At 35.1% G+C, this 27212-nt stretch overlaps 1 protein-coding gene across 3 annotated transcripts in view; it reads right to left on the minus strand.

Annotated features, from left to right (window-relative positions):
* Mdga2 (MAM domain containing glycosylphosphatidylinositol anchor 2) overlaps positions 1-27212 on the minus strand; it is a 761827-nt gene that overhangs the window by 328128 nt on the left and 406487 nt on the right. For all 3 annotated transcript variants that reach the window (XR_007835196.1, XR_007835197.1, XM_051195916.1), the window contains exon 3: positions 22838-23012. Coding sequence is in view for 1 of the 3 variants with exons in the window: in XM_051195916.1 (XP_051051873.1) it covers positions 22838-23012 (175 nt within the window). In the remaining 2 variants the exon portion in view is untranslated. The remainder of the gene's footprint in view (positions 1-22837; positions 23013-27212) is intronic.

The following is a 27212-nucleotide window of genomic DNA, read 5'->3' on the forward strand; positions in this document are numbered from 1 at the left end:
AGAAAGCATCTTCAACAAACGGCGCTGGCATAACTGGATGCTGACCTGTAGAAGACTCCAGACAGCTCCATATCTATAATCCTGCACAGAACTTAAGCCCAAATGGAACAAAGACCTCAACATAATCCAGCCACACTGAACTTCCTAGAAGAGAGAGTGGGAGGTACCTTTTATTGAATTGGTAGAGGGGATTGCTTCCTTAATTTAATAGAGTGATCCATTATAGGTTTTAAGAGAAATATGGCACTAGCAAAATGTCCAGAGTTCTACAAGGATAACCCCCAACTAACAATCTAAGCAATAGTGGAGAGGCTACCTTAAATGCTCTTCCCCGAGGATGAGATAGATGACTACCTTATGTGCAATCCTAGCAGACACCCACAGCTAAACATTGATCCAGAAATACTTTTAAAGTAGCTTCATTTTCATGTATGTACCAAATAGATAACACTGAATCATCAGGCAATTATAAAGTGCTTGACAAGCATTTCAGTTGATTCTTTTTCCTTTCCCCCCCTCTTTTCTTTTCCTCTGTTCTCTTTCTCTCCTATCTCATCAATAGCCATGGTATGCAGTAACCCTATTCTTGGGATCTGAGGAGTGGAATTTCCTGTTCAACAGGGGCTAACTGACCTCTGAGCTTCTTGAGGAAGAATGGTTTGGAGACCAGCACTTGAATCTTATACAACAAAGCAAATAGCTCACAATAAACCTGAAACCCACAATAAAGCTGTAGTATCAACTGAAGACTCAGAAGGGGCAGAGATGAAGGCAGTTAAAATGCCAGGGATTCCCTGGGTCATAGGCAGTTAACTCTCACAAAGCCCAGTTTTCTTAAGAAAGTATAAGCTAAAGAGATTTCATAACATTCCCAGAGCTATTGAATTGCTAAGGAAATTACAACATACCAGAATTTTTAAATTGTACCTGTTCTGAGGTGACTCACAAAGTGTGTTTTTATATGAGATATAGGACTTTCTCTTTCCTTTATTTTACATTAAACTTATAAATTTCAATACAAACTTCATTAATTAATATATTAACTTTACACAGTATATATTTAAAACCAATTGGGTGAACAATTTCTTTCACCCAACATCAAACTGCATTCTTTTTCTATTTCAGTGATTACATTTGGTTCTTTGCATTTCCATTGATAGTGACAATAGTTTTCACATGTATAAGCCATGAGAATCATGAAATTCAACTTTTTTTCAAAATGATAAGACAACATTAAAATTCAACTAAAAACTAGGAAGGTAAGAACAACAAAAACCTAGTATTATTAATTTTCCAAGCTTAAAATTCAATTAATTTGAAATCTCACTGTATTAAGAGCCTTATTCCTTAATTGAGGGAAATTGAACCCATAATGTATCAAGTTTCATATAGTTTCTAAGAAGTCTGTGTAAAGACCTGGGTTTACTTGACCATGTGAACATGATGAAGAAAAATAATATCCATTCATATTTATAGTACTGAAATATCCCAATTTTAGGATTCCCTAAGAAACTTGGATCAGGAAAAACAATGACTATTTGAAAAGAAGAAAAATTTCAATAGGAAGAAAATGACAAGTCTACTGACTTTTAATATATGCTGGGAATAGGGATTTGGAAAGCATCAAGGATTAAACATGTTGCAGTCAGTAATTGGCAATCTGAAGTCAGAGGGGCAATTGAGAAATTAGTAAGTAGATTATATATTCCCTTCACTTTGAAGATTACAGTTTAAGTGCCAAAGACATGCAAATAGCTATGGAAAACATGTCTTTGTGTAGTAAAGAAAATAATAAGGTACAAGAAACATTTGGGAGATGTAACTGTAGTTTAGTTGTAAAATGTATTTAGCATTTATGAAACTGTTTATTCCACAGTGCATGTGAACATGCACACAGTGACAGAGACAGAGACAGAGACAAAGACAGAGATAGATATTCATACATACAGCTGCATCTAAACTAAAATAACTACTTTGGGCTACATATATGGTTCAGTGGTTAAAGTGCACTAAGTAAGACCCGAATTTGTACCTCCAGCACCAAACCTGTCTGTACACACTATTAAATCTATTGCTGAGAGCTGAGTAGAAACAAAAGCATCCTGGGAGCTTTCTGAATACCCAGTCTACTGAGTGGCCAGCTTCAGATTCAGTGAAAGACCATGTCTTCAAAAGTAAAATGGGACATACTAGAGGATGACAGCTGCTGCCAATCTCTGGACTCCACTTATGTGTACATTTGTGTGAGCAATGATCACACATATACACAAACACATACAATCACACACGTAAAATAGTTATATACACAATACTAAAAAATAATAAAATAATAATTTTAGTATTTTCCCATATATATGTATATTTGGGAAATATATATATTTGACACTCTGTCTCATGGTTACGTAGGTATGAATTCATGTATAAAATATAAAGATATTTCAGTATGCACACATATATAAATATTGGACACTTATTATTAGTCAGATAAGGAAAAACCTACAAAATGAGATAGAAGCCCCTTTTTAATGACATCATATGCTATTTAATTTATAAGTTGAAAATTTCACGTATCAGTTGGAGATAGCTTCTACGTTAGAGATGGGGGCTTGTATCTACTTCACCTCTCAGTGCTTTGACAATATCTGGCGTAGACCCTTGGCAGGCCCTGTACATAGAGCCACAGTCTCTGCATGAGCCTATATGTGTTTCAGTCATTTTGTGTCTTAAGATTCACCTCTAATTGGTATCTTCCTTCCCTAGTGGTTCTTACAACCTTCCTGCCTTCTTTTCCATTTATAAAGAAAAAATTAGTTTCCCCCTACAGAGACACACCAGGTATACAAACAACACTTACAGCAGGCCCCATGTCCACCAGTAGATAGCCAACACAAAATGAATTTAATGGTATTATTGGAAGGTGTATTTCTCACAGTGCTTTGTCTGGGCACTCCCCCCCCCCACATTACAGATCTTTTGTTTATATATTACGGTTTCTCATTTTGTTTTTATGGTTCTCTTTCCCTCTCCCCCCTCTATCTCACTGTGTGTGTGAGTGTGTGTGTGTGTGTGTGTGTGTGTGTGTGTGTGTCTGTGTGTGTGCGTGTGAATGTGTGAATTTGTGCATTTTGGCATCTGAGTGTGTTCCTTGTGCTCTTTCTTTTGCACCCTTAACAATGTTTATTTGTTTTTATCTTCATTCATTTTGTCATCATCTATTATTTTTAGATGCCTGTTTTTTTATTCTATTGTTGGAAGCAAGGGTGCACATCTGGGTAAGTGGAGATATATGAGATCTGAGAAGAGTTTGGTGAACTCTAATCAGAATATAGTGTATATTTTTTTAAAAATGATAAAGAAAAAGCTTTAAATACAGTCATAAAAATAAAACATTTATTTTTTTTTAAATTTAGATACTACTTCTTAGTGAAAATTGAGCTACAATGCATGAAGGCAAACTTAATGGCTTTCTCATGAATTGAGAAATTTATTAAAAATGACCATCACATCATGGGAATAGTTGCTACTTGCTATGTGTGTTATGGATGACAGCACAAGCAGTTATAGCACAAAAGTGAGTGAGGGGATTGGATGGAACAGATACAGTATCGTCATTCAAAGAGACTCTGACTGGTCCTTCCTTTGCTATTTCATATCTGTTAGGTCTCAAACCTGACATAGAGCTCAAGTGCTTGTTAACATATCAAAACAGAGCTAGGTTCTCACAGCATTCCTCAGTTGCTACCTTCACAGTGTCCTCCTGGCTGGCAGACCCAGTCCTCCATCCTGAACTCTCCAGCCCAGGTATTGGACTGGGCTTCCTTCCCCCCAATTCCTTTGGCCCCTGTATAACTCAGTGTTTTGGTTATGCCAGTCTCTCAGCCCAGGCAGTCATCCTTGGCCAGCTGCTCTTCTCTTGCTCTCCATCTCTCCTCATGGTGTAGCTCAGTCTGGCCATGTTCACTCTGAACTCTCCCAGATGTTTCTGTCTTTGTCCCTGGCTGTGCTTTCCCTCATACCTGCAATATATTTTCTCCTACACCATACCTAGGAGCAGTCAAGTCCTCCTTCTTATTTATTTAATTTTTGTTCAATATGAACATTTCATTTCCTTATTTAAGTCCCTCAATACAGGAGTCATGTGTCATAATCTACTTAAAAGTATCAAAAATGTCTTGTGTCAGTACTATAAAACTTGTGTTTAGGACAGGGAATTAAAATCTTTTTTATCTTCTCCACCTTGGATGACTTTTATGCAAAGGTTTCATATCTCCCTACCCAATAACTCATGTATACAAAGGGTCTACTGCTCTATACTAGAATTTATTAAACTGGAACAGTGGTCCTTTTCTCCTTGGGGCAGTGACCTCTTCCCCAGTCCTTCTTTAGTGTCTGCACGCTGATCCATTTCAGACTAGCCAACTGAGTAAAACTGAGAGGTTGGACCCCAGCCAATGCAGAAAAGGGACAGCTGCCACCTGAGTTAGAATGTGAACCAAATTCCCACTCTGTCTTCTGTGTTTCTCTCCACAGCACACCCACTCGATCAATCAAGAGTAAAGTTGCCTTCCCTAGATACCTTGGTTAGAATGGTCTCTTTCTATTCAACCCTAAACATACTTCTGCTATCTATAATGATTAATTTAGTGATACTCAACAATACCAGTTGCTGCTGCCAATGGAATGTATTTCATACAGAAACCCAACTCTCAGTGGGATATATGGAAGCATTGCCTTTGAGAGGTAATTAGGTCATATAGGTAGAGCCCTCAGGTACTGGTTTAGAAGTCTTAGAGGAAATGCGTGTGCTTGTTTCTTTTTCCCATCTGGACTATCTCACAGACCCATGCTATTTATTTATGTTATGCATATTGCTTATTTATTTTTGTAATACAAAATCTGAGAATTGGCTAGAATTTTTACACATGAGTAAGTCTTGTAAAAGATAATTTCCATGACTCAATACTAAAAAACTCAAAAGAATTTTCAAAGAGTATAATGCAGAGTTGTGAGTAAGCCTAGCAGTTTGAGAAATGGAGGTGCTAGGAGATCTTTGTTTGTTTTCTTTTGTTTTTCAGTTCTATGAGACACTCATTATACAATAGAGAAACAGAGGGAAGCTGGAAAGAGGAACCTTGCAGGTTAGAATTGATTCTGCCCCATTGATCAGGCCTGACTCCACAAAAACAAACCAAAACTATCCAAGGGATTGAAGGCTTGACTCATACCACAAAATGTTACTAATTAGTTGATATCATTTTCAGCTTAAAGCATGTTAATTAATAATGCATTGTACATTAAATGCTTCAAAACACTAAGAATTATTATTATTTTTAACCTAGGCATTACGGTCAGCCATGATCTTGCTGATGAATTTATTTATATTCATAAAGACATAAGAGAAAGTTCCTGAAAGAGAAATTTCTCAAAGAAGGGCACCTTCTACAGACCTTGTGTAATGCTGGTTACCTGATTAGAGCTTTAGTGGTTGTGGAGAGGTTGCAATGTTTCAGGTGCAGAACCGACTAGTTTCCACGTGTTTGTTTTCTATAGCATTCTTGTAAATAATGAAAGAAAACATTTAGATATTATTTTAATAGGCCATTAGCCTCCACCAACCAAAGGCTATGAGTGTCACCAGATAGCTTGTGAAATATATAGCAGAGATTTTCCTCTTTGCTTAATTTCACTAGTTAAGGTAGCCACTGATGTATGTGAGAAGTGCCTTAATTTATCATTTTCTCTGTTTTCCTACTACAAAAACTTAAATGAGCTGTTACCACATTAGAGAATAGATTCAGAGCAACTTAAATCTGAGTTTCTGGGTAATTGTCACTCACATTTGGCTTCAGAATGAACCATTTTTTATTCCCTTTGCTGTGAGGGTTGTGTTTTTTGATTCATGAAGAACTCCTTAGATAATTGGATGAAGAATAAGGCCTTAAAGTGATTAGAAAAGGTGAAATGATTACATTTATATTCAGTGTGGCTGTGTTTGGTTATTTGTTTGGCCAGATAACAAGCTTATAAATCACTTCTGAATGAAAAGAGACAGACTTGGATCATGGGAGAGTGGGCCTCACCTAGATAAAGATGAATACTTTGGGTGTCCAAAACAGGGACAACTCTCTGATACTTCAACGTAAACCAGAGCATAACTCACCAGCCTGCTGTCCTGCGAAATGTAGACAAGCCTGCCACAAAACACTTATCAGGCTCATGGGCTTCACAACCTATTAGGTCCACAGAGGGCCACCAAATGGTAGTACTGGTGACAGTGTCCCACATGGGACTCTGAAAAGGTAAAAGGATTGCTATTGGGTAAACACAAGCTCAAGAATACATTTATGTTTAAAAGAAAATCCACTGCCTCCCTTAACCAACCCCGAGATCAACTACCTTTGGCAAGGGCATCTAGATCCCCATTAAGGTGAATGGCCTATATCAGAAAGACACCGCTCACTCTCCCTGACAGACTGTCATAAAATCCACTTGCTATTCTGCCATTACCCATCCTCTCTGTCCCTTCCCAAGAAATAACTTTGTCACTATGGTCACCAAATAAACCTTTCCTTTTACCCAGGGAGTGGTCCAGTTTAGTGGTTTTGCACTTTCACTGCTTTCTTACTAATAAAATTCACAGACTTGCTGACTCCCACAGAATGGAAGCCAAGGAATGAAACATGATTACTTTTTTTTTTTTTTTTTTTTTTGCTTTTCCTTTATGTGTATCTATTTGAAAACCTGAAAATATTCCTCATTTATTTTTCAAATAAGACAGAGATCTCAGTCAATGTAATTTTTCTCTTCTTAATTTACACTAAGAATATTGACTACGTATTCTAAGAATACCATTAAGCATCATGGTTCTTTACTATGTCACTATGAGACGTTAAGTAGCTATTCCTGCAAGAAGAGAAAATATTTAATTTCATTTTTGTTAAAAAAGTTTATCTTTTTATTTTATTCATTGTGTGTGTGTGTGTGTGTGTGTGTGTGTGTGTGTGTGTGTGTGTATAAAACTCAGTGCTCCTGTGGATGTCAAAGGGCAGCTTCATGGAGTTGAATCTCTCTTTCAAGCTTTACATGGTAACTGGGGATAAAACTAATCACTGGACTTACACAGCAGGCACTTTTTTCCATTAAGCCCTCTTGCCAGACACATGAAATTCAATTTCTTTCTACTTTCTTCCACCTTGGAGGAACTTTATTAAGAAAGGATTTTAAAGGGAGTGAAACAACAGGATCTTGTTAAAACAAGATGTGTACAAGGAGGTAAAACAAAGTTGTTTTAAGAGTAGGTAAAACACTCCATTTTCTTGAGAAGCTATTTATAACACAAGGAATAAAAAGACCAGGCTTGGTGGCACCCACCATAAGTCCAAGCACTTAGGAAGCAGAGGCAGGTGAATCTCTGTGAGTTCTCATTTCATAATTGTAAATATTACTATATATAATACGGAAATACAGGCATTCATGAATACACACATGTACAAAATTTAAGTGAATATATTCATGCATAAGAGAGATCTACATACGGAGAAGTTGGATATGTTTCTATTTTCTGCTTTATCTATTCATTATTCTTTTCTTCTCTTGTTGCATTTCATTTTATGTATATATTTGTTCTCACTTTTGATATTAAGAATACATTTGTGTGTTTACATTACTAAGACCAGATTATGGTTATTATAGTTTTTATTTCCTTAAGGATGCATTTTTGTTATTTGTAACCAAGTACTCTATCAATTTTTTTGAGTAAACTTATGCTTAATGTGCATAAAAGTTATTGTGTTGATGAGATAATACAAACTGATAGATTAGGTATGATTACTATAATTTATTAAGGAACATTGCGATTTGTCTGATACCATAAAGCTAGTAATACATATATGCATTCTTTAATTAGATTGCCTTTTTGACACAATTTTACTTAACCATCTCTACTCTGGAAATAATTCAACTAGTTTCCTGACTTATTTATATATAGACTCTTTCCTGAAATGCAAAATTAATATACATTATTATTCATGTGACATTGTTGAATGAGGAATGGGGGAAATTACAAACTTTTAACTTTGAAAAATATAGCTATTTATTTGAAATGAAAGGTCATAAAGGAGAATAGTTCTAAGGAGGGATGAAGACATACTTTCAAATGTACATTCAGAGGAAGATAGCAAGAAGGTAGCTAATTTACCCTCCTGTAGGTTTTCAATAATTGATCCGTCCTTCCACCAATATATTATTTTCTATTTTACTTCAGGTTCATCACTGAGTTGGTATACTACTTGATGACATCGGTTGATCCCTGGTCTTTGAGAGTTCATGGATTATTTATAAAAAACAAAAGCTACAGGTATGATTCATCCATAATTATGGTGAAATTGTACAAATGTATGTATGAACCCATAATGCCTTGTATACAATTGTATCTAATTCCATAGTACTGCCTATGAATATCTGCAATTTACAAATTTCAAAAAAAATGGAGAGGTTATTTTCATATCCACTGGGAAACACACAGTGTTGACGGTGGCTCTTTAGTCAGGAACACCATCTTGACTCATGCAAGCTTAGCTGAAGAAGCATTTGTCTTGTTTCACATGTGCTATGACTCAGCATGAACTTTGAACTGTAGAATAGAAATATTTTTCACCATGTCTATTACCCTAGATGACACTGGTGAGATTTCAAAATTATTCTGTATTCCTCACAGAATTGGTAAAATTCCATATCCTGAAATATCATCAATGTCTCATAAAATAAAAATGTGACAGCAACATGAGGAGGCAAATAATCAGATCACCATTTTCTGATAAAAATATAAAAATTAAAGCCTTAATTCCCAGAGAAAATGTAGATACAGATAACAGACCCAGCAAGGAATGTGAAGTGTAGGAAAACACTGAGAGATGTCCCAATAAAGCAACAAACAGAGAAAGTCAGAACCAGAGAAGGATGGGAGGCAGCAGCTACATACCCATCCTTTTTACAGGGCTTAAGTATCAGGCCACCTATAATATGTGGATGAGGAAACAAGGTGCAGAATTTTCCTCAGGAGAATAAGGAGTTATGGAACAGGAAAGGAAAAAGATAAGTAGAGAAACCAATACTATCATTAAACAATACGTAGAAACATATTTGAGGGCATTGCTAGACAGAGAATTTGAGTGAGAGTCACTGGTAGGGACTGAAGAAATTAGAGATGAGAATTATTTTTTAAAAAATAATTTATTCTTTTAAATTTCCTTTTACATTCCAACTGTTTTTCTCCATTCCATCCCTTCTTTCATCCCCTCCTCAGATACTTACAACCCACTGAGAGTTCTATTGGAGAATATCTAGGATGCGGTGCACAGTTATTTAGGAACCAGGCATTTAACATCAAGGGGTTAGAATGAGACTGTAACTGGAGGTGGAGTCAGAAAACACAATGCCTTGTGCTCAGCAACTTCCAATTACTGGAATATACTAGTAAAATACATTCTTTGAATGTTTTCTTCTAGATTAGGGTGTAAACAAAAGGAATGAAGCTCTGAAAGTATTTAAAATTAAACAGACCCATTGACTTATTTCGTTCACAGCCTGCAGTGCCTTGATTTCATGTATGCCTCAGAGATACCAAAAGACACTTGGATTTTCATATTCTAAGGCTCGTGACAAACTCAGGATCTTCAATTTAAAAGAAACAATTGCAATGTCTTCAAGTGGGATGTAGATATTTCTATTCCATGTAGAGTTTAAAAGATTGAAATAAGGGTAATTTTCAGATTCCTCAGCATTATCCTATATTAGTCTAATCACTATGTTTCATGATCTCAAACATCTGAGAAATATTAATGAGTGAGGGACCTTATATAAATCTCTTAGAATCTATCTTGTATCCTAGTTCCTCTGGCGGTGTGAATTATAGGCTGGTGATTTGCTTTAGGTCTAAAATCCATATATTAGCAAGTACATACCATGTTCCTCTTTTTGTGACTGGCTTACCTCATTCAGGATGGTTTCTGCAAGTGCCATCCACTTGCCTGCAAATTTAAAGATTCATTTGGTTTTTTTTGTTTGTTTGTTTGTTTGTTTATTATTTCCGCAGAGTAGTATTCCATTGTGTAGTTGTGCCACATCTTCTTTACCCATTCTTCAGTTGAGGGGCATCTAGGTTGCTTTCAGGTTCTTGGTATTATAAATAATGCTGCTCTGAACATAGTTGAGCACATGTCTTTGTTGTATGAATGTGGATCATTTGGGTATATGCCTAAGAGGGGGATTGCCGGGTCCTGTGATAGACTGATTCCTATTTTCCTGAAAAACTGCCATGCTCATCTCCAAAATGACTATACAAGTTTGCACTCCCACCAGCAGTGGAGGAATGTTCCCCTTTCTCCACATCCTCTCCAGCATAAGTTGTCATTAGTGTTTCTAATTTTAGCCATTCTGACAGGAGTAAGATGGTATCTCAAAGTTGTTTTGATTTGCATTTCTTTGATAGCTAAGGATGTAGAGCACTTTCTTAAGTGTTTTTCAGACTTTTTTATTTCCTCTATTGAGAATTCTTTCTTCAGTTCTGTACCCCATTTTTAATAGGGTTATTTGGTGTTTTGTTGACTAGTTTCTTGAGTTCTTTGTATATTTTGGAGATCAGATATTTGTCAGATGTAGGATTGGTGAAAATCTATTCCCAGTCTGTGGTCTGCCATTTGGTGTTGACAACTGTGTTTTTTGCCTTACAGAAGCTTCTAAGTTTGAGAAGGTCCCATTTATTAATTGTTGATCTCAGTGTCTGTGCTACAGGAGTTATGGTCAGGAAGAAGGTCTCCTATACCAATTTGTTCAAGATTACCTCCCACTTTCTCTTCTAAGAGGTTCAGTGTGGCTGGATTGATGTTGAGGTCTTTGATCCATTTGGACTTGAGTTTTGTGCATGGCGATAGACATGGGTCTATCTGCAGTCTTCTACACACCCTCATCCAATTGTGCCATCACAATTTATTGAAGATGCTTTCCTCCCCCCATTGTATACTTTTAGCTGTTCTGTCAAAAATCAGGTGTTCGTAGGAGTGTTGGCTAATATCAGGGTTTTTGATTCGATTTCACTGGTCTAATTGCCTATTTTTGTGCCAATACCAGGCTGTTTTCAGGAATATAGCTCTGTAGTAGAGCTTAAAGTTGGGGATGGTTATGCCTCCTGAAGTTTTTTGTTGTACAGGATTGTTTTGGCTATCCTGGGTCTTTTGTTTTTCCATATAAAGTTGATTATTTTCCTTTCAAGATCAGTGAAGAATTTGTGTTGTAATTTTAATGGGGATTGCATTGAATCTGTAGATTGCTATTGGCAAGATTGCCATTTTTACTATGTTTATCCTACCTATCCAAGAGCATGGGAGATCTTTCCATTTTCTGGTATCTTCTTTAATATCTTTCTTTAAAGACACAAAGTTTTTATTATATAGGTCTTTCACTTGTTTGGTGAGCATTTCCCCAAGGTACTTTATGTTGTTTGTGGCTATTATAAAGGGCAATATTACTCTGATTTCGTTCTCAGCTGCTTTTTGTATAAATAAAATAGGGCTACTGATTCTTTTTTTTTTTTTTTTTTTTTTTTTTTTTTTTTTTTGAGTTTATCTTGTATCCTGCTAGAGTGCGGTAGAGTTTTTTGGATTGCTTATGTAAACTATCGATCATATCTGCAAATAGAGAAAATTTGACTTCTTCCTTTCCAATTTCTATCCCCTTGTTCTACTTGTTGTCTTATTGCTTTACCTTAAACTTCAAGTAAAATATTGAAGAGGTATGGAGAGAGAGGGCAGCCTTGTCTTGTTTCTGATTTTAAAGGAATTGCCTTAAGCTTCTCTCCATTCAGTTTGATGTTGGCTGTTTTTTTTTTTTTTTTTTTTTTTTTTTTTTTTTACTGTATATTGTTCTTATTTTTTTAGGTATGTTCCTGTTATTGCTGATCTCTCAAAGACCTTTATCATGAAAGGGTGTTGAATTTTGTCAAAGGCTTTTTCAGCATCTAGGGAGATGACCATGTGGTTTTTCTTTTTAAGTTTGTTTATAAGGTCGATCGCTTGATAAATTTACATTTGCTAAACCTGCAACACAGGGATGAAGTCTACTTGGTCATGATGGATGATTTCTCTGATGTATTGTTGGATTTGGTTTGCCAGTATTTCATTGAGTATTTTTGCATCAATGTTCATGAGGGATATTGGTCTGTAGTTTATTTCATATTTGTGTCTTTGTGTAGCTTGACTACCAAGGTGATTGTGGCCTCATAAAAAGAATTTGGTAATGGACCTTCTGTTTCTATTGTGTGGAACAATTTGAAGAGAATTGGTATTAACTCTCCCCTGAATTTCTGGTAGAATTCTGCGCTGAGGCCATCTGGCCCTGGGCTTTTTTTTTTTTTTTTTTTTTTTTTTTTTTTTTTTGGTTGGAAGGCTTTTGATGACTGCTTCTGTTTCATTAGGGGTTATGGGTCTATTTAAATTGTTTGTCTTTTTTTTTTTAATTTAATTTTGGTGATAGTTATCCAAGAATTTGTCTATTTCTTTTTAAATTTTCAAATTTTGTGGAGTATAGGTTTATAAAGTATGACCTGAAAATTGTCTGGATTTCCTTTGTGTTGTTTGGAAAATCTTTTCCCAACCCTTTACCCTGAGGTAATGCCTATCTTTGAAGTTTAGATGTGTTTCTTGTATGCAGCAGAAGGATGGATTCTTTCTTCGTAGTCATTCTGTTAGCCTGTGCCTTTTTATAGGCAAGTCAAGACCATTAATGTTGAGGGAGAGTAAGGACCATTGTTTGTTAATGCTTGTTTATTTTATATTTGTTGCTAGCAGTGGTATTGTGAATATACCACTCTGTCCTGCTTTACCTGTGGTTTCTGGTGAAGTGGGATTATCTATTGCCTAAGTCTTTGTGAGTGTACTTGAAGTCATTTTTGATCACCATCTTCCACTTCTCTGGTAGCATTAGAAAGAAGAACCTCACAATTGCCCCTCCCGAGGCTTGCTGTTCAAAATAATGTAACAACTCTAGCCATTATAGAAGGCATGACACAGAAATATTACCTCTTCCTAGGTACAGTTATTTATAGCACTCCCAATACACATCACTGCTAAAAGCCTGTCTACTTTTCTGAAAAGTGCAATTGTTGCTATTTCTCCTTTGTTTTACACTTGAATAATTACCAAAGCGTGGACATCCTATTCCTGACTCCTGGGCCTTCTCACTCTCTTTCTTTTTACTCTTCAGTTGTTTGTCAATCACCATTGAGGAACCTGCCAGATTTCTTGGATCCTAACTCAAATGGCATGACTTCTATCTACCTCTCTCCACCTCCTACTTCCAAGAAGCTGCCAAAATTTGCAGCTTTACTGGCCTGTTGTTCTTCCCTCAAGCCCTAATAAAATGTTCTGAAGTTTCCTTTTGAGTCTATTACAAAGATTTTATTAACACAGCTACAAACCCAAAGGGAACTACAATTTCCCTTGTTAAACAGTGGTATTGGCCAGTCTGTGGAAGCAAAGTTTGCCAGTTTTCTTTGGACCCTGAGGATTTTAAATTGGATAGCATAATGTCCCCTGGATTGAGGACTTGCTGCAAGGTAGCTCCCAGTATTGAATATATAAATAGGCATGTTATAATTTACTTCTACTTTCTTTTCTGTGTAGCTCAGAAGTTACCAGATATTTTTAGATATGTGAAAAGGATCATGTTAAGCACATATATTTGAATAATGTAAACTATTTTATAGGTGCAAGTTTGTTGACATGTAATATTGGTTCTATGTTTTATTTTTTGTAGTGAAGTGTGCATGTAGCCCAGAGTTGACCACCGCAGATTTGGCCCTCAGGGCGGGGCTACATTCAGAGCACTCATGAAATGACTAGAGAGCAGAACACCAGATGCCAATCTGGAATCTCTGCCTGACTCAGCAGGAGCATGTGCTAGCCATTTAACCATTGGCTAAAGAATCCCACACAGCCTGTGAGCTGTGCTTTTAAGATCCTGTTTGTTCAGTTTAATCAATAGAGTTAACTGTTTATAATTATCAATAACTTTTTAATAAGCCATAACTTGGAAAACATTTATGGAAAAAGTGGGCAAAGAATAACACCAACAAAATAAACATAGATATAAGTGCTAACAACCTTCAGTCTTTGTGGAAAGCATTACAAATTTTCACTTCATAGAGTTTCTCAGTATTCAAGAGATTTTATCCAACTAATTATAATATCACATAATAAAGATATTCATTTTGTGTTCTTTAATATACTTAGTAGGACTTAATGTCATGCAAATGTTTTTACTCTTACTAAACTAAACTTTAGTTAAGTTCTTTATATGTGTATTTTTCAAGTCTTCAACTCATTATAAACTTTTTTAGGGCAAAGGACTTGCAATTTGGCTTTTTCTCACAGGAAATCTTGTGGAGCATTCCAATCCAGCAAGTCCTCAATAACATTGGCAATAGGCAGACTCTAATTGGATGTGGCTTCCAGTGCTTCAAATCAAAGTAGATCATAGAATAGCTGGGATTTTCAGAATCAGGATGAGTGAACACAAAGCCTGAAGGTAGCAAGGTCAGGTGCAGAACACCATTTTGGTTGCCATTCTGACTATGTTTCTGTGGGATTCTAGAGACAGTCAAGTTTGTGTTCTGTTAATACCTCTTGAGAGCCTTCGGACTTATAATGAATACATAATCAGCTTCATTAAGAGAAGGCTCACCTGATCCAAAAGTAACTCTACCTATATCTTTTGTTGAGAAACAATAGAAAGGCTTGACCTTAAGACAAGAGATAGTTCCCTTCAGAGAGAAAGGGCAAGTCCAAGATGGATCATGAGCTGGTCACATTAGAATACATAATCTTGCCTACAAAGGAGGGTAATTTTCAGGTTTGGCTGATGGGGATGCACAAGGTATAGATTCCTTATTCATTCAGTGTCATGCTAAAATGACCACTTCCAAAAAAGATGGGATTAGTCTCCATTGAACTCTCTGCATAAGAGCCACAAACATTGCCTGGCAACTTGAGGGTTAGTCCTTCTCATTTTTTCCTAATAAATCTACATTCTCTTCCTTGTTATTTTTGAGTGTAAGACTATGAACTCACAAGTCCCTGGCTTGGGGTTGTTTGATGGCTGTTGGTACCCTGTGACACCATCATGGCAAAATAAGCTGAACAAAAGAGACCATGGCACTTAAACAATCCATGTTAAAATCATTACTTGTCTGTTTATTTGTCTATTTGTAAGGTCTTTTATTAAGACTTCTGGTGCTATCTAGGAACTATGTTAGTGCAGCTCTTACCAGTAAATAACACTGCCAAGAAACACTTTTCTTTCACAAGTGACACCTAAAATTGCAATCAATTAAATTGAATTTTATTAATAGGGTGATTAGCATGAAAACCACCAATTTCAATATATAATCATCATATCAGACACTCTTCCGACTTTGTAAGCCTAATGTTATTGTTTGGGGAAGGTAGGTGGTAGACCAGAAAATGAAGCTTGGTGAGACTTAACTGGAGATCCCGTGATCCTCCTGATACTGGAGAGCCTTTAGAATTCACATTATTTTTTCAAACTCTTTTTCTAAACTTTTCTGTCCAAAAGTATGGCTGATGAGTTCCATAAAATTCAATGTAACAGCAATTCATTGTCATAATTTTTATGTTTTTGGTTGTGAGCCTAGCCTTTAATGGCTGAACCATCTGTCAATCCCATCATTGTCATCACTTTTAATCATACAGTTTGTAATTCTAACACAGGTAGATTTTGTTTGTAGAATAAATTGATAGTATGTCTGCAACTCTTCTCCTATTAATTTCTTGGGTATAAACATAATCAATAATAAACCTCATGGACACATACTGAAAAATATGTCCTGATCTAAATGTAATGAAATACACAATTTATGTAAGAAATTAAATTGAAGGAGATATTTCTGAAATAAGAATGCTTGCAAATGTTTAATGAATATTTGAAAAGATTTGTCTCATTTGTGAATAGTGTCTGAACACTTATTAAGCTAATGCCTCCGAACCCAATTTCTTTTTGAATTAGGAATAAGTTTTAATCAAATCCTAACATTTCAAGTTGTATGACCTCTATTACCCTGTGAGCAACAGAGTTATGGCTGGAAATAAGTAAATGTATTAGGCAGTCACATTCTTAGAAAATTGTTTAGATATCCTCAAGATTCTTCAAGTGACAAACATATTTGATGATGACAGCATTATAATCCAGAACCTTATGTGCTGTGGAGACTATGCCCCTTTCTTTCTCCACACAGAACTTGGAGACATAATCAATGAAATTATTTTTATAACAAAGGAAGTAATGTGTTAGTTTGGAGAACTCTACCCATCAGTAAGTCTGGTCTTAACACTACCATTTCTTATTCTACTGTGTTCAGTAGATTGTCATCCATTAAGATTTCAAAATAATTTAACAACCCATCTTTCAAATTAATCTCTCATTCTTCTAATACTCAACAACTTAATCAGTATTCCACTGAAAGCTGTTCTGTAATTCTTTATTTGATGTCTTTAATAAGAAATTTCATCCATTGAATAATGGGTTTGGCATTCTCTTTTTCTTAGTTAAACCTGTTTTACTTTCTTTAATGTTTGTTAGGTGAGGAACTGTGAGAATTCTGATACTTTATCTACCTGTTAGCTAACATACAGTTGATCATACTTTCCTGGATGCTTGAGGACAAGGGTCTTCTGAGCCATAGACCCAAAATATTATTAATACGATCTCAGATGTAAATACCAGCTTTATGCTTTCATGGACTACCTTTTTCCTCAACTTTTATGAGGGCAAGGTGGGATCCCCAAGTGTGTTCTTTACACACAGTACTTTCATAACATAGCCAAGGAACCCTGAGCTTTGAAAACTGCTCAATGAAACCAGACGTCTCTTTTCCTTCAGGCAGATATTATCTTCATGATCATGGTTGGGAAACAAGACTTCCCTCTCCTAAGGAAAGCTGTGTCCTATTGTCCACGGCTGTTTGCTCCATAAACACTGTTGAAAAAAAGAGTTTAGAACACAAACTGAACTAAAATACATAAATATGCCTGGAAGCAACTGCTCTCAAACTATGTTCTTCACACTAAGTGACTGGTAATCTATTTCTGTGACAATTGCACACTAGCACTAATTTAATGTTATGCAAATTGATGTCATTTTTCTTTTTACTTAGGTGCTATAATCCACTTAAATAAATTCATATACTTTTTGTTTTTTTAAATAGGTGAAATTCACTGAAGATACAACATAAAAAATAAATACATTTTTAGCCTTACTATGAGTTACATAATATTTGAAATTATTATTTTAAATATTTAAAAATATTTCAAAATAATTAGCATGTAAACAAATAATAGTAGAGATTACCCTGAAAGAGTTTGTTTTTGAAACTTAGGAAAATTATTATCAGAATTCTGGGCCAACATTGCCTGAACTGTGTCTATGTTTTATTTATGACATACCTGTGGGGTCAATATTACTATTTTCAATAATCAACTATTAACAATCCTTACCACTTACTAAAAGTATAAAAATAAAACTAGTCTTTACAATTTACAGAAGGTTTTCTGATGACGATTTGGGATAAGGTAGCTTGGAATTGTGGGATAAGTACCAGGGATATCCAAGGTTAGATATTCATGTGCATGTTGAGTAATTAAAAATATATGACAAAATTTAATGTCTAAATATTTGTATACCAAACATCTGCCTATGTGTGTTTTGTTGTTGTTGTTTCTTATATTCTCTTATATAACACATTTCCCTCAATTCTCACCTCCACACACACATCCCCTCTTCCCCAGATCAACTCCTCCTCTCTTTTTCTTCAGAAAAGTACAGGCCTCCCAGGGATATCAAATAGCTTAAAAAGTTACCATAGGACTAGACACAACCCCTCATGTTAGGGCTTGGTGAGACAACCCAGTAGTAGGAAAACACTCCCAAGAAGAGCAAGAGAGTTAGAAACCCCCAACTCTTGCTGTTAATAGTCCCACAGAAACACCAAGCTAATAGGAAATAATTATTTATGTTTATCACTGTGCCGTTGCTGTATGAATGAGGCTGGGATGAAAGTCATATACCACCACTCCAGGACTCTCTGGGTGTCTTTAATGTTCAGCAGTATCTTTTACTAAGGCATTCCATTCACATTTAATTTTGCTGTACTTTTTTTCCACTGCTTTTATAGTTTTAATTTTCTTCTTTCTCATAGGGTTACTTATTTCCTTCTATGGAAAAGTAATATTTCACTTCCATATACTACTCCTCTCATTTCCCACACATATTTACATTCCACTGTTTGTTAGACCAGGTTCTGATGTTATTTATGCAAGTATTTTTCATTGTTGAACCTTGGAGCCTATTCTGATTCCATCTCTTTCCCTGCAGCTTGTTTGTGCCTTCTGTTAACAGCTCCCACATTTCCTGTAGCCTATTTTATATTTACTATAATTACTATATTTTGAGCTTATAGGGAGAGATGTAGAATCTTTTACAATTATCATGTAAGCTCCTTGTTATATTTCAATATAAGGTCTGCCCCCAAATGCTTGTTTTTGAAGGTGTGGTATCCAGCTAGCAGTGTCATTTGAAAACATTAGGAGGAAGTTTGTACTGGAGTATGTAGGACACTCTAATGAGTCCTTGTGGGTACCTTGTTCCAGTGGTTACATTTAGAATAACCTCAGAGGGACCAAAATGTGTCCATATCACATTAAGGGGTATAAACACAGCACTTTCTCTTGTGGATTAATTTGATAAAGAACAAGTCTAAATTTGAATTTTCCATTCTTCTACCTGTATCTTCAGTCTGTGTGCAGCCTGTCTGCTATATATGTCTGTTGGAAGCCTGACAGTCTCCTGCTTGCTGGCTTGATGCCTGCCCCACACATACATACATGTACTATTCAGGGGCAGGGGGTGAGAGCATTTAATTTATGATTAAAGCTATACATTAAATTAGGTTGTAAAAGTTATATGATGCCTTAGTTACATTTCTATTGCTGTGAAGAGACACCATTAGAAAACATTTAATTAGGGAGCTGCTTACAGTGTTAGGGGGTAAGTCCCTAATCATTATGGCAGGCATCAAGCCAGCAAGCAGGAAGGCATGGCACTGGGGTGGTAGCTGAGAGTTTACATCTCACTCTTACAATCTGGAGACAGAGAATAAGACACTAAGCTTTGTTTAAGCATTTGAAACCTCAAGCCACCCCAGTGGCAAATGTCCTTCAATGTCACACCCTCTAATCCTTTCTACAATAGTGCTACCAACTATGGATACAACATTCAAACATATGAGCCTGTGGAGGGCATTCTCCTTTAAAACCACACATACAGGAAATTAAAGATACAAATAGGTTAGTTATCTCTATTATGATTATTTTCAATCACTTAAAACATTTAAAATTTACTATGCAAGGGAATTTTTCAAACCCATAAAAATTGGCATAATTATTGAAAAATACCAGATTCCTACACTATTAATTTATCATGGGAGCTGAGGGTATTACTTGAGAAATTCCTCCCAATGTAATGTTACATTTGTTAATACAATCCAAAGTTTAGAGTTATTGTCTCAAATTTAGATGACTTTCTCATGAAGTCTATATCAGAAAAGCACAGAAAAATAATATAACTTAAGCACAGCATATATATCAGTAATATTTCACACTGATAATATAGAACAAAATGTATGTGAAGTTCAAATTATATCTAAATGAAAACCCCAAAGAAATTCAAAGGGAAGAAGGCAACATGGCTACATGAGGTTGATTGGCATTTTAATAAAACAGAGGAGCTGGGGAACAGAATGGGCAACACCATCATCGTAGCAAGCTGGGTAGCATCAACTACTTAAGCACAACCCATTCTGAATACCAAGGTAAAAAGGAGTAACACAGGATGATATGGAAAGTCACAGAAGAAAAATAAATCTTTTAAAACTCCTCATATGTAATTTCCTCCTTTGTATATGAGTTTTTAAGTCCCAAAGGCAAATATTGTATTGCCATCAAACCCACTGTGGTAGCAATGTAGTCAGAAATTCTTATTCAAAATTGGTTAATACTGTGTGCAGAAGATAAGAATTCATTTAGAAAAATACAATATATACACCATATGATATATAAGTCCCATTGCAGGACTGATGTCTATACTGTATTTGAAAAAATTTATGAGCAAAATATGTTTGTCCATGCAAAGTAAAGTAAATAAATAGTACATTAAAAGTGAAAATTATCTACTCACAGAATTTCCAGTTACATTTTGTTACAACCAATTATATAAACAGAGCAGGATAAAACCACAAAAAAATTCTATTCACTTTTAGAACATTTTAGAACTTTGAATTATATTCAAGATACTAGAGATTTGTAATTAAACATACAAGCAAATAGCAATATATTTAATTAACTAGTGTACCATAACCAAATAACAGAGTATTTGATTGATTGAAGTAAAATTCAGTTTAATTACAAATAAATTCAAACTGTATAGAACTTAAGTGGATAGTTGGTACCTGACTATGGCTGAAAAGTACACAGGTATGGCCAACCTGGATACATGGGAAATAAGTGTGGCAAATAGGTATCATGTCAGAGGATGTCCTGTGGCTAAAAGATTCTGGACAGAATAGAGCACAAGCGTCTGTCATACACAAGAGGGCAACAAGCACTTATCTGTGCAAGATGAATCACAAATGCTGCTGTCACTACTTCCTTCCTTATTGTCTCCATAAATAAATGAGCCCAGCGTAGACTCTATGAATAGACCATTGATAATTTCTAGCCTCTCCCTAACTATGTAACACCTGCACTATGTTGAAAGAACAGGAAAGGGGAATAAAAAGAAAACAGGCTGGGAAACAGGAACCCCTCACTTGTTATTATGTCTGAATTACTTAAAGGAGAGAAAAATGCATTCTAATATTAGAGACTTAAAAATAAATGCCATTTCATGTGAAAACAACAAGAGCGCCAGATGAACCTGTGTAAAAGACCGAACTAAATGCCAGCACTTAATTTCTTTGCTGGGGAAAGAAGAAAAGAGAGCAGAAGATTCAAAACACAATTGTAAAGAAGGAAAAGTAGGAGAATGTGACATAATTAAACAAATCAAGCAACATTGTCTGGAAGGAGCTATATTTTCAGGGTTACTAATGGTCATTTACAACAGTCTGCTGTAGAGAGAGAGAGAAAGAGATGTGTGGTCCTACACAAGGCAAAGCAGATAACTGCGCTTGCATACACAGATTTGAATTTAAAATGAGAATGGCTTTGTATACAAGTAAAATGATTAAGAAAGTCAGAGTACATTATGGAAAGTGCCTTTACCCATAAAGTTCATTAATATATAGATGTGTGCATGACTATGGTGATGCAAGCCTTTAATTATAGCACTTGGGAAGTAAAGGTAGGTTCAAAACCAGCCTGACATACAGAAAATGTTCCATGCAGCCAGAGCTACACGCAGAGAAACCCTGATCAAAGCAATGACTGGTAAGGTGGCTGTACCACATGCATGTTCTTGGATATACTACTTCATCACAGACACAAAACAAGTAACAACCCCTCATGGAGTGTAATATTTGAAACTATAAGCCAAATATTCCCTTTATCTTCAGAAAGCAATGAACTAATATATTTATTATAATAACAGAAACTTGACTAGCATAATTAGCTCCTTTTTTATTCAAGCATTTTTCGTTTTCAGCTCTCCAGTTCTTCTCCAATGTCATCCTTTTTTTCATATTGTAAGAACTTTTTATATTTTAAATAAAATGCTGTTAATATTTTAGTTTTAAAAATAAAGACACTTTCATCACCAAATAATAATAATAATAATAATAATAATAATATTAACAACAACAACAACAAAATAAAAGAAGATATAGATGTGGCAACTTACATGCTGCTTTGGCTAGGGTTTCTCTTGCTGTGACCACAGCATGACCATAGCAACTCTTATAAAGGAAAATATTTAATTGGGGTAGCTTATAGTTCAGTGGTTCAGTGCATTATCATCATGGTGGTTCATGGCAGCATGCAGGCAGACATGGTACTGTAAAGGTAACTGAGAATTCTACATCTTGAACAGGCAACAGGGAGTGAACTTAGACACTGGGTTTGACATGAGCATATATGACACCTTACAGCCCACCTCCACAGTGACACACTTTCTCCAACAAAGCCACACCTACTCTATGAAAGCCATACTCCCTAATAGTGCCACTCCTGATGAGCTGATGGAAACCAACTACAAAGTGCTCCACGTGTAAACATAAAAAGTATATGTGTATTTGTGTACACACTAAATACAGAGAGGCTATTGGCCTTACTGATAATATTTACCATCTGACTAATGTAACATCACATACTATATATGAATATTAATATGTCACAAATAATGAAACTCTGGAGTGAAATTTCCCTTCTCAGAAATGTCTCAGAGCAAGTTAGGGAACTGCAAGGTTAATAAATGCTTCTGCCATGCAAGCTTTGGGGCCTGATTTCTGCCTTCAAACTCCACAAGGAAATGTTGGGTATGGTGACACACACTTGTAGTCTGAACCTGATGAAGTACACCAAAAATTACCCACTTACCTTTTTAAAAACCCAACCATGTGCAGAAGCACAGAAAAAAAAAAAGATATTCCTTAAAGGATTACCACTACCATATAAAATTTTCACTCACAAGTAAAGAAAACACATTTGTTAATTTTTAGAAAACCATAGTTAAGCACAGAAGCAAATGTCGCAACAGTAGTTGGCTAAAGTTTACTTACAGTACACATCCACTCGGATCGACTTTATTGCTGGGGACCCCAAGCCATTCTCTGCTTTACAGTAGTAGCGGCCACCTTGGTGTCTTTGAATGTTTGTGATCCTCAAAGTCTCATTGAAGACACTTGAGTCTTGGAATCTGTCAGAGGCACTTCCTGCTGTTTTGGTCCACCTGATCTGAGCAAGCATCAACAAAGATTGTTACTTTAGGTTGGTTTTTCACAGACAAGCTAACAGCAGTTACACATCCTAAGAGCTGCCTTTCAGAGACATGGCAAAGCCTTTCTATTGTATTAGTGGGAAATTAAAATATATCCACCCAACTGAGCTACAAAATTGCAAGCTCTATTGTCATCAATGTAGAGTGCAAATCACTCAGAATCAACTGCCTGGAATTTACCAATAGTCTAATTAGGTTGTAGGCAGAAACATGACTCAGTTTCTGTGTCTACTTAACATTTCAACTTTTCTTACATGTTTCTGAACTTTGTAAGACACCTTTTGCTATTTGGACCAAATAGACTCTCATTTCTTTTGGAGCATGATTCATTATTTTACTTAAAATTATCTTTGGTTTAGATAATGTAGGCATATTATCATAATGGGTAATTGAGATTATGTATAATTTTATACACCTGGTTGTTAAAAGAGATTTTTGTTTTATTTAATGGCTTTGCTTTAATAAGCCCACAATTATTTGCTATTTTAAAAATTGGAATTCACTTTACATCAATAATTATTTTCAAAAATGTGTAAACTTTTTCAAAGTGTGCGATCCTATCAGACTGCCTAAACAATTTGAATATCTAAAATCGTCCATTATAAACAATACCATTCTTTCAAACACAGCTGGGCACAACAGATTTTGTGTTTACTAGCAATAACCATTGGTATTCAACTTAAATTTTGTCTGTTATCATTTATAAAATCTTAGTAAAAGCCACATGATGATACTGTATAGTGCTACAAGATAGAGAATGAAAGCTGGTTTAATTTTTCCTTTTGCCTAGTCCATGTATTTAAAAAAAAATATTTAGGGTTTGGAAACAAACATAGAAATACTCTGCTTAAATATATATAATGGTATATATTTTGATACACAGAGAAACTGAAATAGGAGTTTCAAACTTGAAGTTGTAAAATACAATTCTTAGCAACATTACTTGCATATACAACACCCAAAGACCATAAGATAATGGCAGTAAGCTGTCTTTAAAAAGATAATCACATCATAAAATAGCAGGGTGAATGTAATCATGTTTCCTTCACACTGTAAAAGCAACAAAAATGTTACCTAGAGATTAATAAACTAAATGAAATAGTGAATATTTGTTCAAATCTTTGTACATGTATGAAAAAATATAGGAAGCAAATGTATAATTCATATCTAAACAGTTCATTAATTTTCTTATCTGTAAAATATGTAATGACTGTGATATTTCCATTGAAAAGTATAGAATTGCTTTCATCTAAATTTTAAAATTTAAAGGTAAAGAAATAGGACTATTTAAATAAAAGAATATTATTGATATTGTGAAAGATTCATCATTTATTACTATTTACCTGTCAAGAACCAACTTAAATGTTTATTTTCATATACATACAAATATGTCTTCCTAATGCTACCCTTTGATATATCAAAAATTTACCTTCTTGATTATAGGATTGCTTCCTCTGGTAATATGATTGCTTTTATGTATAGAGATTTTTTTTATTTTACTTAAACATAGATTGTTATCTTTAGCATATACTAAAATTCTAGTTACTATATAGCAATTTTTGCAAATGTTTCAATATACTGTTAAAGGTGATTCAAAAAACTAAATGTTTCAGAATACAAAAGGTCTGATGTAAAAGAGTTATCGATATGATCTAAGTCTATCCAGGTTGTAAAGTTGTGCTATTAATATACATAATTTCTTCAGAAAGAATTATTTCAATATACATATGGTTCCAGAGAGGAGGAGAAGTATGTGTATGTGTGAGAGAGTAGGGAGAGGAAAGGAATAAGAGCAGGAAACTGGCAATCATATTTGGAGAAATTAGTGTCAAATTTTTGGTCACAGCACACCTTGATATTTTTTAAAAAATTATTTCTGTCATTTAAATTTGAAACAAGCTTGTTTTACATATCAGTCTCAGTTCCCTCATCCTCCCCTGTCCCTGCCCCATCCCATCTGCTCCCCAGGGAGAGTGAGGCCTTTCATGGGGAGTCTTCAAAGTCTGTCATGTCATTTGTAGCAGTGCCCAGCTCCCCCCCCCCCCAATGTGTCTGGGCCGAAAGAGTATCCTTCTTTGTGGAATGGGCTCCGAAAGTACATTCATATACTAGGGATAAATACTGATCCATTACTAGAGGCCCCATAGACTGCCCAGTCCTCCTAACTAACACCCACATTCAGGGAATCTGAGTTGGTCCTATGCTGGTCTCCAAGCTATCAGACTGGAGTCCATGAGCTCCCCCGTGTTCAAGTCAGCAGTTTCTACATGTTTCTCCATCTTGTTCTTGAACCCTTTCTCATTACTCCTTCCTCTCTGCAACTGGAATCCAAGAGTTTGGCTAAGTGTTTAGCTGTGGGTATCTGCTTCTGCTTCCATCAGCTACTAGATGAAGGCTCTAGGATGGCATATAAGATAGTCATCAATCTCATTATGTGGGAATGGCAATTAAGGTAGCCACTCAAATATTGCTTAGGTTGTTAACTGGGGTCATCCTTGTAGATCTCTAGACATTTCCCAGTACCTTGATATTCTTTAAAGTTGTTGAGGACACCAAATTATTTTGTTCTTTTAAATTTCATTATTTATTTATTTAATTATTTATATGTTTATTCTTTTTACAATAGTTTTTAGTTGAAATAATATTATATTACACCCTGTATTCCCTCCAGCTCTGCCCAAGTATTCTCCCAATAATCTTTCCCATGTTTTTCCTGCTCTCAAATTGACAGTCTACTTTTCATCTGATTATTATTGTTAAATAGATAGATGATAATACATACATACATACAAACATAATACATACATGTGTGTACAATGCAAATTGAAACTACTTTGGGTTTTCATCTCACTCTAGTTAGAATGACTAATATCAACAAAATTGCTAACAACAAAGGCTGGTGAAGTTGTATAAAAAGAGAACCCATGTTCACTTTGGTAGGGATGCAAATTGGTGTGTTCATGCTTGAAATAATTTCAGATGATTCTCAAGAAAATAAAAATGAATCTAATATATGCCACATTAATTGGCATATACCCAATGGACTCAACAACATATTCCATAGATACTTGCTTAGTAATGTCCATTGCCATTGCCACCCTAAAAGTCCTTCAACAGATGAATGGATATTAATAATATGAAAATATATACAGTGGAATACTTTTCAATTGTAACTAATTATCTATTTTAAAAAAAAAACAGTGTTAATTTACATATTTCTTATTTTAAATATACCATTAAAGCTATGCCATGCTAGCATTATGCATGGCATTTAATCAGAAAATTTATTTTCCCAAACAAGTAAGAGTGATATACTTTAGAGTGCTGTAACTCTCTTTAGTATCTTGTTTAGGGAAAACAAGTCAGGCAGAATTTCATATCAGCTTTTGTTTATGAACTATTCAAGGTGTTTCTTTTTTGTAAATATACAAAGAAAATATAAATCTACTCTGATATTTAGCCACTGATAAAAGACTATTCTATAGCCTTTTCAGGGAATCATGTATCTTACACTAAAACTCCACAAGTGGTATTTTTTAACATTTTCGAACAGCATAATCTAAAACCACAGTATTTCTATAGTCTATTATATGAAGATCCATCAGTCAGTTTTGCTCTTTGAGTGGATCTTTTATTGTTCATTTTTTTTTGTAACATTGTATATTAGTCATTTGGGAAATGCCCACTGAGCTACAAAGGTCTGAAAAAAAAAGTGCTAGTACCAAATTTCACCATTATAAGATACAATTGAAATCACATGTAGTAATTCGATTACTAGTTTCCTCATTAGAGCCTTTAAATGTTGGAAAGCCATTATATTGACTTTCCAAAATTACGTTTTTTTTTCTTTTAAAACTATGTCTTTATCAACATTGAGGGAATGGGCCATAGTCATTTAATTAATTTTAAAAATTTTTAGGGAATACACTAGTCTGAATCACCATACTTTTAACTGTAAACACTCTTAAGTAAAATTCTCAGGAAAAGAAAGTGTCTAGCTCATCATAAAACACAACCACATGAATTCCTTTCCTTGAGAGTACTGCTCAGTTTTTGCAAGTAATAGATTATTTATCTTTTAGACATTTTCTATTTTGTCACTCAGAGCATTAAAAATAATGAAACAGGATGTTAACATTGTTCACTTTTATGGACTT

Source organism: Phodopus roborovskii, unplaced genomic scaffold (assembly GCF_943737965.1).
Source record: "Phodopus roborovskii unplaced genomic scaffold, PHOROB, whole genome shotgun sequence".
NCBI classification, from domain to species: domain Eukaryota; kingdom Metazoa; phylum Chordata; class Mammalia; order Rodentia; family Cricetidae; genus Phodopus; species Phodopus roborovskii.